The following is a 12,023-nucleotide window of genomic DNA, read 5'->3' on the forward strand; positions in this document are numbered from 1 at the left end:
GAGCCCATGAGTGCCGACGGCATATATATATATAAATATATATACACATATATAAATATACCTTAAAAGACGTGGGATAGGCAAGGTTTTTTTCCGACAAAACGCAGTTTGGTAGCCGGCGTGGGCGCTCAGGAACAAGACCGCCCCAGGAGCGCGAACTTGGTTGCAAGGGACGAGGCGGGCGACGCGCCCGCGGCCGCGTGGACGGCGGCCGCGCCTGCAGCGGAGAGCGCGAAGGAGACCGCCGCCGCCGCGTTGTCGCCGAGAGAAGAGAGGGAGGATCCGAGCGGCGCTGCGTCTTTCCATGGGACGCCTGACAGCCATGCGGCCGCGTCTTCGTCCTGCTGCTCCTTCGCCTCTTTGGCAGGCGCCTCGCCGTCCGGCTCTCGCGGCGTGTCCTCCAGCGGTGCGTCGGTCGTCGACTCGCCGGCTGCGCCCACAGCGCTGCGCGCGTGTTTGCGACGTTCCTCCTTGCGGCGCTCCTCAGTCGTGGTGAACTCGAGTCTGCCGCCCGTCGCCGCCATGCGCGCGAACGTGCGCGCCCGGTCCCAGTCGCCGTCGACCTCCGCGAGCGTCCGCTGCCGCCGGTAGGCGCACTGAGTCTCTGGGTCGACGACGATCTCTGACTGAGCCGAGAGCAGCCAGAACTTGACCAAGTCCAGCTTCAGCGGATACATCGAAATGCCCAGCTCGCAGGCCGGCCTGAGGACACACCGATAAGAGAAACGGAGCAGGTGAGGGCCGAGGGTCCCAGCGCGGCCTCTTCTCTTCCGGAAGGTCCCAAAGCGTCTGGCTCCGCATGGCGGCTCACCCCATCCTCAGGCACCCGATATGCACGCACGACCGAACCAGCTTGCATTCATGGAGAGAGAGATATGGGGGGCCTGAGAATGAGGTGAGCCGCCATGCGGAGCCAGACGGGTTGGGTTCTCTTTTTCCTCGTGCGTTCCGGCGGGCTGCTACCCCGAGGTCAGCGCTGGAGATCAACGCCTTTTGCATTCTTAGTGAACCGGGAACCTACCGGAAAATCGCTCTTTCGCGCCCGCTGAGGAACTGGAAGTCCGGCCCCAGATTAATGGTCGCCGACGCGCCGTTGAAGACCGACACTGCCGGGTGAAACTCTGCCGTGTTGATGTCGTGGAAGCAACGCGGGAAGAGGGCACCGTTGAGCGAAAACGAGACGAAAGACTTGGGGTAGCGCACAGCCCGCGGAAGCGTCGAATCGTTCGTCACGTCACACAGCAGCCCTGAACACGCACCCCGCCCCGAAGAAAGACATACCTTATCGACATGGATGCGCGCATCCTCCTCGCCCGTCACAAAATCGTCGTCCCCAGTAAAGCGCATTTATCCAGACATACACACAAACACATATACGTGCGCTTGCGTCTGCATACGTATATATATATATATATATATATATATATATATATATATATATATATATATATATATATATATATATATTTGTGAGCGTATGCATGTGTGGATGCTTCTGGGTGACGGATGGGCGTCCTGGCCGCTGACCTTGCTGGAGAAACGTCCACAACTGGGCGAGGCCGCGGGGGTCGTCGAGGCTCGCCGGCGGCTCGTCGCCAGGCAGGTGGATGTAGCAGCCGACGACGTCGCCCTCCTTGAGGCCTTCGTCGACTTCCTCCCAGGGCGGCAGAGCCTCGTCCTCGTCTAACCACCTGGAGGGCGGCAGAGGCCCGTCCCCGTTCTCACAGGCCTCTGTCGCCCTGACCTGCCTCCCGCTGGCGCCGCAGACACTGTCTCCGGCTGGGGCTCCAGCCGCCTCCGCGTGCAGGCCGTTGTCCCCCGTCCGACCGTCGGTGTCTCCTTGGCTGGGCGACATCTGGCGAGCGGCCCCAGGCGCGACAGGCGCCTTCGGGACTTGCGTTCTCGCCGCGTCTTCGGGCGGCCTTGTTTTCGCCCCGCTCGATAGCAAACGCACATGCGCCGAGCCGGCCTGCGGCAGAAGGAACCCGCGGCGGAGACGTTTTCGCTTGCCCGAGTTCACGACGAACAATGAGTGTGAATTGCCCCCGCGGCTGAGGCTCCTTCGTCGTCTACGGCCGCCCTCGCCGTCGTCTTCAGCCTCGTCAGCGTCCCGCTGCTGTCTCGCGAGAGCGATGGCCTGCGGAAGCAAAGCCCACGAAGGCGCAGGCGACGCAGAGAAACGATATGAAGGCGACGAAGAGGGAGGCAGGGCGGCTGTCGTGGCACACGCAGGACAGAGCGGTGGAGTCGCGTGCGAGGTCGAGGGCGCCGAAGCGTGAGAGAGAGCGGTCGTCTTCCCCGCTCGCAGAGAAGCGCACGGCAAAGCAGAGAGGGACGCTCTGCTTGCGGCTCCGGAAGTCTGCGCCGCAGGGGACGGCTCGCGAAACGCATGCGGAGAGTACGAAGACAGAGCGTAGCCGAAGCAGTTCGTCCCAACCGGCGCCAGAAAATTCGACAGCCGCGAGCCCCAGCCGACGCGGACGCAGGGCGCTACGCCGTCGATCCCGTTCGAGAGAAAGCTCTCGGGGTGTTCCTGAAGAAAAACGGAAGGCAAAGAGATCCTGGAAATCCACACCCGACTCGCCCGGTGCGGCGGAAGGCGGCACACCTCCTCATGTCCATGCACAGCCCAGATAAAGCATCCACAGCGAAAAAACGACTTCGAAAGAACGAAGCTGCAAGTGGCTTGCGAACGGTCCACAGGCGGCCACACAGCACACTGGCAGGATACACAGGAGAAACGGCAGACAGCCCGCGAAGACAGTTGGTCGGTTTCTCGGCGCCACGTACCTCGAGGACGTTCTTGAGAGTTCTGCAGATGCCCCAGCCGACGACAGGGGAGGTCAGCGGTTCCCCGGCTGCGACTTTCTGGCGTTTGTCTTCTTTCTCAGCACGCGATTTTCCAAACTCCCGCGCGTCACCTTTCCTCCGGACCCGTTTCCTTGAGTCCTTCTTCGCATCCTCTCCGACCTCCGCCATTCTCTCCTCTTCTTCTTCGCCTTCGTCCCGCTCAGATTTCCCTTCCGGTGCCCTGGAAGCCTCTGCGTCGCGCGCCTCTCCCAGCCGCGCCTCCGCGTCTGCATCCAGCGTCTGCTCCTGGCTCCGCTCGCCGCCGTCCGTGGCGCCGTTGGCCTGATCGCCTTCGCTCTTCACCTCGCGCCCACATGCCTGCGGCGCGGCGCGCGGGCCTTCCGCGGGCGAGAAGGGAGCCCGACAGCAGGCGCAGACAAGCGACCGCGCGGAGACAGTGCAGGCCGGCGAAGCGGCGCGGCGCCCAGAGGCGTCGCCCGCGGCTGCCTGCGGTCGCACGGCAAACGGAGGCGCAGCGGCTGACGGTGAATCTGAGCACGACGAATACGACAGCGAAGAGAAGGCGGAAGACGGGAGCGAAGAAAAGGTGGAAGCTTGCAAAGACTCGAATGTGGGCAGCGAGGATGCAGAGTGCATCCGAGGCGGCGGGCGCCAGGTCAAAGAGGAGGACGAGGAAGACGAAGAGAGCAACGGACGGGCAGAGGCCGCAGAGCCAATGGTGACCTCGAAATACCAAGAGCCTTGCCGGCAGCAGCAGCGAGCCAGCGCAGTCCCCCAGTTCTTGTTGCCTGAATGCCACAGCGCCACAAACCATACACACGTTCTACTTCATCCAGAAATCAACACATTTTCGAAACATACCCGCGCGCCGCGCGTCTCTCCCCGAGCTGCATTCAGTCGCCCTCACTCTCTCTGTGCGCATTTGCTGACCTCTCCCGACGACGACAGAATCCGCCCCTCTACCCCCTCGTATGCGCTGCGACGCGCCTTCGTCACATGGCACCGCCGCGGTGTGCTTTCCGCGTCTCCGTCCTCACCTGTGACTGTGAGTCTGTCGGCTGAGAGCCGGACGTTGGCTGAGTATCTCGGGTCGAAGGTGTGCTCGGCGAACTCTTTTCTGAGAGGCAGCCCCAGGCGGCGGGCCTCTGCGCGCAGGTTGGAGAGTTCGGTCTCCTCCTTGTCCCCTCCCTCGTCGCCGTCTCTCGCGCGCTCGCGCTTCTTCTCGCGCTTTTTCTCCTTCCCGCCGACGACGCCCGTCGGCCGGCTGCCTTTCTTTTTTCCGCTGGCGGAGGCGAGCGCCGCGGAGCGCTGCGGCGCACCGGCAGAGACGCCGCAAGCGGCGGTCGCCCGCGAGCCGCTCTGAGCCTGCTGGGCTGTGTCTGCCCCCTGCGGCGCGGCAGCTTGCCGCCGCGCCTCGCGCATGCGCAGCCGTTTGCTTCTCACTAGGCCCTGCGCGGCGGTGTCGCGCGCGGGTGAGGCGTCACTGGAAACCGAGTCGTGGAGCGAAGCGTGCGCGCAGTGGGCAACTCGCGTGGCGAGTAGGCGGGCTCGCGTCCCGTGGGTGCGTTCGCCTTCGGCGTGTGCGCCGGGCTTCAGGCCTTCTTCGTTCTGATGGCTCGCCTTGCCATGAACCGCCGTCTCATGTGGTGTGGCGTCCTCGGCAGCGGCCTCGTCTAGGGGGCGGGAAGCCCGCAGTTCGCCCTCCATCTCGCCTCTCTCGCCGCCTTCACGCGAGCGCGAGAACGACACTGGGGACAAGGCCGCTGCGCGGCAGGCAGCGGGAAGCGCCGGCGAGGAAGCAGAATCGGCCGGCGAAGAAGCGAAAGGACTCACGGGCTGGGGAAAAGAAGCACAGGCCGCCGCAATCGGTGGCGAGGGCTCGAAAGCGCGAGAAGGGGAAAGGCGAGAAAACAAATGACACCACGCGGGGGAAGGCTCGGCGGAGGAGCCTGGAGAGCATCCAGAGGCTGCGGAAGGAGGTAAATCAGAGGGGTCCCCTTGTAGAGGAGAGAAATGAAACAGTTGGATGTAACTAAGCGTCCTGCCGCCGTTGTCTCTCCTCTCGCTGTCTTCGCCCCCGCAGCGCGCACTCTTGTCAATACAAGAAAGCCACAACGCAAACGAAGAAGGAAAGGACGCCGCAGACCGCCGCGAGACACTTGCGGCGTGCGGCCGCCACGCGCTCTGCCTTCGCCTCTTCTCGCTCCAGCGTCGATTGGGCGGCGACACAAGAGAGGGACTTGAGCGCGACGCGCCGACGCAAAAAGATGTAGACAGGTGCTGCGAAGGCGACGAAGCAGACGAAACAAGCGCACTCGTTGCGACCCGAAGAGGAGGCGAGGAACTAAGGCGCGCCGAAGAGATCGGTAAAAAGCGTCTTCTCCGGTTGCCTCGCTCGCCGATCGCGCTCGGCTCCATCGCGGCGCAAGGCAGCAGTCTGTACCTGGTGTACAGCTTGCGCGAAGAAGCGCGAAAAAGAGAATGGAAAACACCGAACGAAGATCAAAAGAGGCAGAAGATACCTCGACCGCGGAATGGCGACGGCAGAGGACCGGCGAAAAAGGGAGCGTGTGCACGCGCAGGAGAAGGGAAGCGTCGCTCCCTCTCTCGTGTCCACGGCGGGTGCGGGCGCGCTACTACGTATCTCCGCGTTGCAAGCTCAACATGATTCGCCCGATGGCGCTTCGCAGGAAGAACGCCGCGAGAGAGCATTCGTAAAAGGGGAAACCAAGAAACGAGAGATTCACAGCGCGGCCCCGAGCAACGAGGACTGCCGCGATGTGCCTAGTTGGCGGCGTCAGCGTCAATGCCTGCCGCACCGCAGACAAAATATGTGGATAAAAACCCAGAGCATTCCCTCTTTTGACCACACACACCTGTGAGGATGGCGTGAGGTGTTCAGTCGATAGAGCTTAGCGCCACAAATGAATCGCGAGAGGAAAAAGGCAAAGTCCCTCTTGCTGATGGAGTCTTGGCTGCCGCAGCGGCGAAGAGAGCCGCGAGGGGAAGGAGGGAGACAGGGGGGATGCCTCGGCTATAGAAGCGCGGAGAAACTCCTGGAAAACAGGAAAGAAAAGAATGACGCGGGAAGAGGGCGCACAAAACAAGGAACGTTCGCCGTCCAGACGATAGGCTTGCCGCATCCGCACACCGGCGCCGGCTGGGGGGCCTCTGCGTGGAAGAAGCCTCTTTTCTGCATAGTCGCGGCCAGAGGAAAGTCGTTGAATAGACACTAGAGAAAAGATTAGAGAAGGAAGGAAACACGAAAAGGACTCCCAGCAGACTGCGGCCCGTCAAATGCGGAAAAGCAGACGGGGACATGCGTGAGTCGCAACCGCGCGCGCAACTCAGAAGACAGATGAGGCAGCCAGACGCCCATCTCCCCCGCTGGCGCACACAGAAGACGGATTCAGCGGGACCTGACTCTCGCTCTTCCTTCCTCTATTGGATTTCGAAAAGAACAACGCTTTCCACATCTAGTAAATGCAGTTTTCTGAGTAATGCACTATTTGCACTACGAACGGATATAAATATATATATTTAGTCGCACTCCGTACAGAGTCGCGGACTTCGCGGGTGAGCGAGCTGGCATACATATACGCTCGATTTTGCTAAATCTCACGCCCATCCAGGAGCGTTTGTTTCGTGGACTTCTCGTGAACGAGGAGATTGCTTTCGGCGGTTGGCTCCTTCTTGATCGTATACGGCGACGTCGAAGGCGCCCCGTAAACTTTGCTGAAGGAAAGTTCGCCCAGTCATCCACATCAATCGGGCAAGGCCCTGCTTCTTTCTGCAGTCGTGCTAGTGCACCCTCTTTGTGCCGAAAAGGACTTTTTCAAGCGGCACACAAAGAAAACCTCCACTCATGCCAGAGTAACCAGAAGACCAATACGGAGAGCCATAGGCTCTGAGGCAGACTACTGCGCCCTCTTTGGCGAGCTCACGCGACTCAACAGTGGGACTAGAGGGCTGCGCTGCGCGCGAAACATATATATATATATATATATATGAACATCTATATCAATATATAGTTATATGTATCTATATGTGATTCATCGTCACGTTCTACACATACTCAACACATGATACGCATACGCGATAAAACAGGCGTTTTCTCACTTCCCTCCGTTATTCTTCTGCTGGTCACCTCGGGGGTGGGCGGGCAGCTGAAATCGAAGACTTGCGTTTGAAGGCTAGATGCAGGCTGACGCTGTCGTCGACAGACAGCCCTTGGTACAGCATTCGAGATTTCGTTGCCAACGATTTGCGCGATGAAGGCCTACGGAGACTCAGGCGTCTGCCTCTGTGTAGCGGACTCGACTACGTCATCATTTGCTGTCGGAATGAGTGTCTCCCATATGAGCCTGCGCATGCCCTCTTTGATGGTGCGATGGGCGTCCGCTATCGCTATCGCCTGTACATTTCTCGTCTTCGATTTCGGCGAACTCTTCGGCATACAGAACCTCCCTCCCTCTGTGACCGTAAGTCCCTTCGCCCCGCCTCCGTTCCCCTCGGTTTGGTGACGCTTTTCCAGCGCCTCTCTGACGTCGGCTGCGCTGCTTCATTGGCCTATGAAGGAGGTGTGCCAATCTCGATATGCCTTTTCTCTCTGCTTTTTTCGCGACGTCTTCCTTCGCGCGTGTTAGCACTCAAGCCTAGGTAGGTCGGCTTGAGCTCTCTGTTGGCCTAGCCGAGTCACGAGCGTCAAATGAAACGCGCACCTTTCCCTCTCAACCTCCTTGCCACCCCAGTTTTTAATGGATTTATCACTCGCTAGCACTCGTGCGAAGCCTTTATGGCGAGCTCTTCTCTTTTTTTCCTCCGCGGGTCTGCTTTGCCGGCGCGCCGGGTCCGTGCGCAAAGTCGGGGTCACAAAGGCCCCCGCCTCTTGTCTTGTGGAACGGACAGGAGTTTTCTGCTTTTCTGTGCGGCGCTGCTTCAGTTTACCCCTCGTTTTCATCGCTTTCTCTTCTTTCCTCTCCGGCGTGGTGTTTCAAAGTTCCTTCTCAAAGAAAAATCCGGGGGGTTCGTCTTCGGCCTGAGAAATCGAGGTGTGCGGGAAAAAGCAGACACTTCGAACCTCGGCCGTCTTTGCGACAGGGGACGGGAAACCCTGCATTTTCCTGTTTTTCGCTGTTCTCCTCGACTTTTGGATTCTGCTACGGCGGTGTAGATGTGTTCGCGGGCCTAGCGACTCTCGCTCCTGAAGTGCCGCGACGTCCTCTGGCGTGTCTGTATTCGTTATCATCATACATGACCTTACACACGTGTGGATATGGAGTTACAGATAGTTCTATGTCTGCGCACATTTACATTCCACTGTGTATCTGCGTAACTTGTCCTCCCCGGGCAGGTGACATCAGCCTCCGCTTTGCAAGCCTCACATATGCGCCCTGGGCGCTGAGTGCTGTTGAGACCTTTCCGCGGAAGGATGTGCAGCACACGCTTCGTTTTTTACCCTGTGGCAAACTTGTTCCCCTTCCGGGATCGCCACCGGCGTAGCAGACGCGGAGGAATGTTTCTGCTAAGCTCACGTAACGTGCTCACCTTCCTCCCGCTGTCACCTTCCTCGATGCCGCTATGCCGCGCGAGTCCCCCTCGTCTTCATCGCCTAACTCCGACCCTCCTCTTCAGTCTCTGCGCCGTCTGACAACCTCTACGCCTTCTCGCGCCCTAACGCCGAAGTTTCGACTGCCAAAGGGATCGGACGCGGTCTCCTCGCCTTCTCAGCCTTCGGCTGAGTCGCGTTCGTCCTCCTTTCGTCCCGCCTTCGCGTCGTCTTCTGCATCATTAAGCTGCCGCAGTCGCCTTCCTCACTCACACTCTGCTTCGTCACTTTCCGCTTGTTCTCCTTCGCAACCACCTTCCTACGCGTCTCACGCTTCTCCGCCTTCTCGGCAGACGCATGCGACGCCTTCCTCTTTGCGAGGAGAGTCGGTTCGCGCTAATCAGCATCAGGATGCAGTGGGCGGCCTCCGCGCCCGAGGGCCGGCGCGAGCGGACGCTTCCCCAGCGGGCAGGGCGAGCCGCCTGGAGCCCAATGGACGTATCCGCGCGTTCGGAGGAGACGGGGAGGATCCCAAAGCGGCTTCGTGTGAGTCGGCCGCTGCGGCGTCTGGGTCGCTGAAACGCGCGCGGGAAGACACTGACAGGACGGGTGTCAGCTCGGAAGACGACGAGCCCTGGATTCAGCGGAAGCGGCAGCCTCTGCCTGGTTCGTCCCTCGCCGCCTCCGTCTCGTGCGTGTCTCCAGTCTTTGCGGCGTCGCCCGCTTTGTCGGACGCTCGTGTGGCCTCTGGCGTGGCTCCCTCGGTGTCGCCCTTCCACTCTTCTGTTGTTTTAGGATTTGAGTCTTCGAAACCCGCGTCTGGAGCGTCAACGACCTCTCTGTCTTCCCGTCTTCTCTCTGCTCCTTCGCCTTCGACCTCTTGTTCATCTCCCTTTAAAGGCGTTGCGAGAGGCGGGTCTGAGGGAAGAAGCGAGGCGGACTTCCAGCCGTCTGTCAAAAGTTTGATTTTTGAGGTTTTCCGGTGCCCACTGGCGTCCTCGACGTCCCTTATTTCCTGTCGTCCTCCGTGTCCAGGGCGGGAGGGCTCCCCCGCCTCTTCCGCTGACTCAACTCTGTCGTCATCCGTCTTTGCTTCCCGCCCCCTTTCTGCGCTTGTCTGGCCTTGCCTTGCTTCGCTGAGAGCGCGCACGCGGCACAGCCGACTGCCTTCGCAGCCCTGCGGAAGCTGCTTCGCCTGCGCGAGGCGGCGGCTTCAGGCGCTGTGGTATTCTGTATCTCGGGGCTCGCCAGAGCCCAAAGACAAACACGCGCCCGACACGGGTCCGGCCTTCTCGATGTGTTCCGCTCCCTCGATGTCCTTTCCAGCGTCTGCGCGACGCGTGCTCACCTCTCAGTCTGACTCTGGTCCTCTGTTTGGTGTCGGCGCCTCATGGGTCGCCCCGGCAAGCACGGACGGCGCTCCACAGAGAGCCGAGACAGATCAGTTGGAGGCCTTCATCTGGTGCGTGCTTCGGCTCAGCGCTGCGTGCGTCGCGGAGGCCCTCTCTGCGTCCTCCGCCCGCGGTCTCGCCGCTGCCGCCGCGGCGCCGCGCGTGCGCGGGTGTCTCTCAGTCCTTGTCTTGGCCTTCGCAGCTCTCGATAGTCTTCTGTATCTCCTTGGCCTCTTGCGTGTCTCGTCGGCGCCGGCTGGCGGGGGCTCCGCGACGCTCAACGAGGCCCGCGGCGCGCGAGAAGGCTGCGTAGGCCTCAACGGTAATGGGCGTGTGTTCGCTCCCGGGGATGGGGACGGGCGCCGCGCAGGAGATCGCGGACGCGAGGACGGCGACATCGAGTCAAGCCTCGCCGCTGAACGCCTCCGAGAGGCGCTTCGGCTGTTCGCCCTTGCGTCGCAGGTCCTTGCGCTTCTTAATCGCGAGGAGCTCTTGTCCGCCCTCGCGGCGCCGACTCCGGCGGTCTCGCCCTCCAACGCGCGCGTTGTCCTGCGCGAGATGAGCGTCAAACGCGAGGAACTGGTGCGCCTTGCTGTGGCGCTCTCTCGGGACATGTTGGAGTTTTTTCTGTCGCGACTTTTCCGTTCTCTCGCGCCCTTCTGTCCGCCGGGCGAGCGACTCGCCGACGAAGCGGGAGAAGCGCGTGACCGCCGCGCCCAACGGCGCCTGCCGGATGAGGCGTCTCGGCTGCTGATGCCGCGCAGCACACACTCGCCGCTTTCGCACATGGCGGTAGCCCCTCCGTTGCTTTTGAGCCAATTCTCGGCCGTTACGCCGAGTTGCGCCGGTGCCGCGGAACAGTTACGACTGCCTGCAGGCGCCGTTAGCATCCAGGCAGCGTTGCCGGCTTCGCTTCAGAGCTCTGCGTGTCCTGCGGACTGCATCGCGTCCGCGCCGCTGTCCTCGTCGCAGCCGCCCACGCCCGAGGCCTGGTCTGCGTCGCCGGTGTCTGCCGGCGGAGCGCCTCCGCCTCCCGCTTCGAGCGCGCCTGCGGTGCGAGTCGCCTCCATGGAGGGCCCTTGCTCGCTGTCCTCGGTCGCGGCTCCGCCGATCTGCCCCCGTGCGGCTGCGGCCCTGCTGGCTTTCGACGGCGCGGAGCTCCGCAGGGGGGGGACGGGTCTGGCGCAGCTGTTGGACGCCGTCGCCCTGGCGTTTCGCTTGTGGCTCAGCTGTCTGGAGGCCTCCGGCGACTTCTTGACGACGCCGACAGCAGGCGAAGAAGCCGAAAACGCAGGCGAGCCCGGAGGCCCCGAAGACGACGACGGTGACGCGGCAGATTCCGCAGACTCAGGCCAGGAGGGGGAGGCACTGCCCGCCAGAACGGCGAACCAAACACAGCGAAGGGACGGCGCGTGCCGACGGCTGCGGGTAGAGGGCGAGTGCATGCGCGTGCAGCGCGAGCCTGACGAGGGCCCAGCCGACTTCGCAGCACCGTCCGCGGCTTCGACTGCGAGGCTGCCCTTTGCGGCCCGCGTGCTTCGCGAGCTTCCCTGGGAAGCGGCGTGCTGGGCGCTGGTCTTCGGCGCCGCGCTGAGCGAGCGGCAACACAAGCAGGACAAGGACAGCGACGCGTCCACAGCTCTCACCAGCGCCTCCCCACCTGGCGACTCTGGCTGTGCACGCCCGCCGGAGGGAGCGGCAGACACACACGGCGCAGGCGGATCTCAAGACGCGCGAACGCCGCGCCCGCAGGCGCCGCCCTGCTCGCAGACGTCCTCCACGTCGAGCGGCGCGGGCCGGCGGCCGCCGAGTGCAGAGGACTTGGTGCTGGGGCTCCGCCGCCTCCTCGCTCGGGTGTCAAGGCCTCAGTCTGCTTCGTCGTCGAGTAGGTGATATCTGGTGCCGCACCAAGCAGGCGTTGAGGGTTTCGCCTCAGCCGTCCGAGGCGCGACTCTCTCGTTTTGAGATTCAACTCGGGTGTCGCGCTTGCAGACTGAGTGCGAACCCTCGAATGGGACAGTGTGCTTCCTGGGGAGCTTATCCGGCGAGGATAGCGATTTGTTTAGGTCAGAAAGCTGTGCCGGGTTCTGTCGCTTTTCGCCCTCATCGTGCCTGCGTCGGCGCAGCAGAGTTGGCGTGTATAATACGCGAACTTTAGACGCCTCGGTGTTCAGCGTAGTGTCCGGTTTGTTTCCTCAGATAGTCTCCCTCGCTCGCTTGCCTGGTGCCGGTTACCACGTGGTTCGATGCTCTGCATTGTCTGTGCTGTGCGC

At 61.9% G+C, this 12,023-nt stretch overlaps 2 protein-coding genes across 2 annotated transcripts; one reads left to right on the forward strand and one right to left on the reverse strand.

Annotated features, from left to right (window-relative positions):
* Positions 1–128: 128 nt before the first annotated feature.
* On the reverse strand, positions 129–5,229 carry BESB_001420 (uncharacterized protein; the record flags this gene model as incomplete). Its single annotated transcript, XM_029358897.1, has 6 exons — positions 129–702; positions 1,022–1,247; positions 1,528–2,051; positions 2,229–2,533; positions 2,791–3,599; positions 3,849–5,229. 6 exons carry the CDS (start codon positions 5,227–5,229, stop codon positions 129–131), a joined length of 3,819 nt encoding a protein of 1,272 aa, XP_029221809.1.
* A 3,162-nt stretch (positions 5,230–8,391) lies between these two features.
* Positions 8,392–11,643, forward strand: BESB_001430 (uncharacterized protein; the record flags this gene model as incomplete). The annotated part of the gene is made up of 1 exon (XM_029358898.1): positions 8,392–11,643. The coding sequence occupies one exon, from the start codon at positions 8,392–8,394 to the stop codon at positions 11,641–11,643; it is 3,252 nt and encodes a 1,083-aa protein (XP_029221810.1).
* Positions 11,644–12,023: the final 380 nt, after the last annotated feature.

This window comes from Besnoitia besnoiti, chromosome I, assembly GCF_002563875.1.
Source record: "Besnoitia besnoiti strain Bb-Ger1 chromosome I, whole genome shotgun sequence".
Taxonomy (NCBI): domain Eukaryota; phylum Apicomplexa; class Conoidasida; order Eucoccidiorida; family Sarcocystidae; genus Besnoitia; species Besnoitia besnoiti.